This window comes from Octopus bimaculoides, chromosome 2 (genome assembly GCF_001194135.2).
Source record: "Octopus bimaculoides isolate UCB-OBI-ISO-001 chromosome 2, ASM119413v2, whole genome shotgun sequence".
Taxonomy (NCBI): Eukaryota; Metazoa; Mollusca; class Cephalopoda; order Octopoda; family Octopodidae; genus Octopus; species Octopus bimaculoides.
This window is the reverse complement of record NC_068982.1, coordinates 182082335-182086446: the sequence shown is the minus strand read 5'-3', so window position 1 is coordinate 182086446 and position 4112 is coordinate 182082335. Positions and strand designations below refer to the sequence as shown.

Sequence of the window (4112 nt, the reverse complement as noted above, 5' to 3'; positions counted from 1 at the left end):
TCCCTTCCAAATTTTTGCAGTCTTATCAATGGATTTTGATTCTATCCGCTTTTAGCGCAGCGTCGTTTTATGTCTATTTGTGCGCATGCGTGTACGTCAGCGTATATGTGTGCTTGTGTATGCACATATGTATGTATTTATGTATGTCCGTATGCATGTATGTCGGTATGTATTCTGCATATTCATGTGTTTGTATATGCGTGTTTGTGTGTTTGTATGTATATGTGTGTATGTCTTCGTGCGCGTACCTTTGTCTCTTTGTGTATGCGCACTTGAGTATGTCTATGTCCATGTGTGTGTATGACTGTGTACGTGCGTCTGTTACGTAATTGATGTGTGACTCCATATATGTGTGTATGCGTGTGTGTGGAGAGTGTATGTGTGTATAGTCCACACACTCCAAAGACACACGTGGAGACACACACCCATGTATAACAGACGCACTTACATAGTCACACAAGACCATATATATAGACACACTCAAATACGCACACACAAGTTGACAGAAGTACACACACAAATACATACATATATGCCACCACACAAACACGCACACATGCATACACACACATGCATGTATACATACATAGAAATGTGCATATGCGCATACACCAGCACACATGCACGCAGACGCACACACATGCGGACAATCAGATAAAAAACAACGCAGCTGAAAATTCGGAAGAAAAAATGCAAATAATAAATGAGTGGGAATCTAAACGGTGAGTGTGTTAGATAATAAGTCAATAAGGCAATATGACTCGCTCCAGAAACAATATAACTTGCTTCCGCACACGAATTCACATAAAGAATCTTGTAAACCAGACACAACAACCAAGCACACACACACACACACACACACACACGCACACACACACACACACACAGCGTAGTGAATATATTGTCGTCTAGTTTGCGTAAAAATTAAAATAGCACTGACCTGTCATTTTAACAGATTTATATACCAAAATTACATAAAATATCTTGAAATACTAGAGTAAATTTATTCAATAGGTTCGCCATTGTCTTCAACCACGGCCTCCACATGACCTCGAAAGTTCTAGCAACTCTTCTGGATAATCTCCTTGTTTAAGTTGACGAATGCCGCCATAATCCTTGCCCTCAGTTCATCTTTGGTATTACAATGAGATTTGTAAGAACAACTAATCAAGGCGGTTGCAGTCTGGGGCGGTAGGTGGCCAGATGTTAGCGGTGATGTGGTCTCAGCAATTGTCTGACAGCCATGACTGGTTTCTCCTGCTTGTATGGCATGATGCAGAGTTGTGGACACAAAACTATAATTGAGATATTTTATATTGTTATATGTAACACCTACGCAAACAAACAGATGTGTCACTCTAATTCAACTGCCCAAAACAGGAAGGCAAAGTATTTAATGTAAGCTATCTCTATAGACATCATCCCAAACTAGTGTTTGATACAGCCTAACACCATCTATTTTATTCTATCTCGTTTGGATATCCTGAAGTAAAATCTGATGCCGCTAATGTGCTCATATACCACTGTACGAAAATAGATCTACTCACTTGTGCTAGCATCCCACTTTAACAATGCAAACAACTGATGTTCACAAACACTGGCTGCTGATAAAGTAGATCTACCACTCTGCCAACATCATATTCGGACACATGGGCTTAAAAATTAAGAACATGTAAGCTATCTTTTTGTATTAATACTATATGATTCGAGCTCAGTTATCTTGAATTAGACTCAAATCTCGCACCCTGCTTCTAGCACAAACATCGACCCTACGTACTCACGAACTTAGCATTATGTGGAACTGATTCAATCACCTATTTTAAAAACACACACGCGCACACATATGCTCGCACGCCTCCACACACCCACACCCACACACACACACACATACACACACTTAAGTCCTATCAAGCGTGTGGAGTGCTATTTTCTTTAAAGAACTTAAGTCATCCTCTTCAGTTTCGTTCACAGATTTTTTAAATTATATCTATTTAACTAAACAGATTGAAACTTCGTACACTCGTGTAATTTCTCACGCTGAACACGGTCTACTTTCAATATTTTTGAAACAAATTCGTATTTTAGAAGTAATTTCGTGTTAAACTGGTTTTATTACGATAATTTTAACGAATCACTGACATTTATGAAAACAATTTACGCGAAAGTAATCGAAGCGCAACAACTTCCAGATATCTCTACTAAATATCACCATTCTGTTTTATTTTTGTTTACTGCCTGTGTTGCATATTATACGCTTTGCTTTTTAGGTTTTTTCTTTTCGATCAGGTAGGAATGTAATTAACATGTTTGGTGGTTTTAACTCCAGTGGATACTAGGAATATTTAAGCGTGTAATATGTTGCTCTTCGATTACTTTTGCAAACAGCAGTAAATTTCTTCAGTTGAATACCCGTCGTTGATTGGTTAAAATAACCCAAATGCGACAACTTTAGCAAGAAATAACTTCTAAAATACGAAATTTTGTCAAGAATGTTGAAAGTAAACCATGTTCAGCGTGAGAAATTATACAAGTATATAAAGTTTCAAACCATTTAGTTAAAAAAAAAAAATATGAAATATGTGATCAAAATTGAAGAGGTCGCTTAAGTGACTCGAAATATCATGAATGTTGTAAAAATCACATTAGTTTCAACACTTTAATAATATGTTGAATATTATTCCTCTCAGAAGAAAATTACTAGATAATAAAATTTTTATTTCATACTCCGCTTAAAATGGTAAAAAAAAAGAAGAAATTTATTATTTCTTCGACTATGCTCCATTATATGAATATATAGCTTTTTAAGTTGATGACTCAGGTCTCATATTTACAGGACAACTAGTCAGAATTTCGTGCATATTTCGTACTTAACTAAAAAGGAATTTATGCATGAACAACTTCGAAAGACGATCATATTAATGTCAATGATAGGAATCATCGATTGCCAGTCCATGTTTACAGGCCTCTGTCAGACCAAGTATCAAACATAGAGAAGTAAAATGGACAAGGTATAGGAATATGGTTGAATAAATCCTGAATGTAAAGTAATTTCTAAATTTCATACAAAACTTAAGAACCTTTGATTTTACTTTTAGTGGAGTTGACAACGAAATTTATTAATCATGGTATGTTATATGTATGCATGTATGTATGTATGTATGTATGTATGTATGTGTGTATGTATGTATGTGTATATGTATGTGTGTATATATATATATATATATATATATGTACTCTTTTACTTGTTTCAGTCATTTGACTGTGCCCATGCTTGAGCACCGCCTTTTGTCGAACAAATCGACCCCAGGACTTATTCTTTGTAAGCCTAGTAATTATTCTACCGGTCTCTTTTGGTCGGCCCGAGGCTAGAGTAGAAGACACTTGCCGAAGGTACTACACAGTGGGACTGAACCCAGAGCCATGTGGTTGGTAAGCAAGCTACTTACCACACAGCTATTGACTAGCAGCTAAGCACGATTTCACCAGGTTGGTTTGGATGATGTGGCTGTAAAACCTGCTCTGTGTAAGCATTCAAATTGGTTGGGCACGCTTATGTTAAAAATCAATTTTAGAGTGACGTTTTTCTGTTAAAAGGCAAAAAATAACTGATCAACAAAAAAAAAAAGAAACAAGTTCAACCAAATCAAAAAATAAACCCAAATACTAAGCGAACAAAAATGAACCATCCCACTTCCATTGCGCACCCCCACGCACACACACCCACAGAAACAGACACACACATGAACATGCATACACACATACATTCACATTCCCCCCTTTTACACATACACACATATGTCCACACAGAGTTGAAACCCTGTTTGAATTATTTTTTCAGCGTACAATTTTCATCATCCCGCTACCAAGTATGACATCATTCCTTCCTTCCTTATTCATCTATCGCCCCATCCGTTCTCATTCATAAACACAAGAGTATTATTATAGTAGATTATATCGGTAACCATGGGAGCTATGAGAGAAAAATACAAAGCCCAGCTTCCCCACCGGATCATTCTACACATTTGTGTAATTTTTCGCGCAATTCCACCCAGCCGTGAATCCCAACACAAGAAAGAATCGCCCATGTCAAATTTATATGCATATATATATAT

At 36.7% G+C, this 4112-nt stretch overlaps 1 protein-coding gene across 1 annotated transcript in view; it reads right to left on the bottom strand.

The window, feature by feature from the left end:
* Positions 1-1060: 1060 nt before the first annotated feature.
* LOC128247086 (uncharacterized) overlaps positions 1061-4112 on the bottom strand; it is an 81956-nt gene continuing 78904 nt past the window's right edge. Inside the window, exons 4-5 of the mRNA XM_052965906.1 lie at positions 2960-3033; positions 1061-1295 (exon numbers count right to left, since the gene is read on the bottom strand). Of these exons, the coding sequence (XP_052821866.1) occupies positions 1061-1295; positions 2960-3033 (309 nt within the window). The remainder of the gene's footprint in view (positions 1296-2959; positions 3034-4112) is intronic.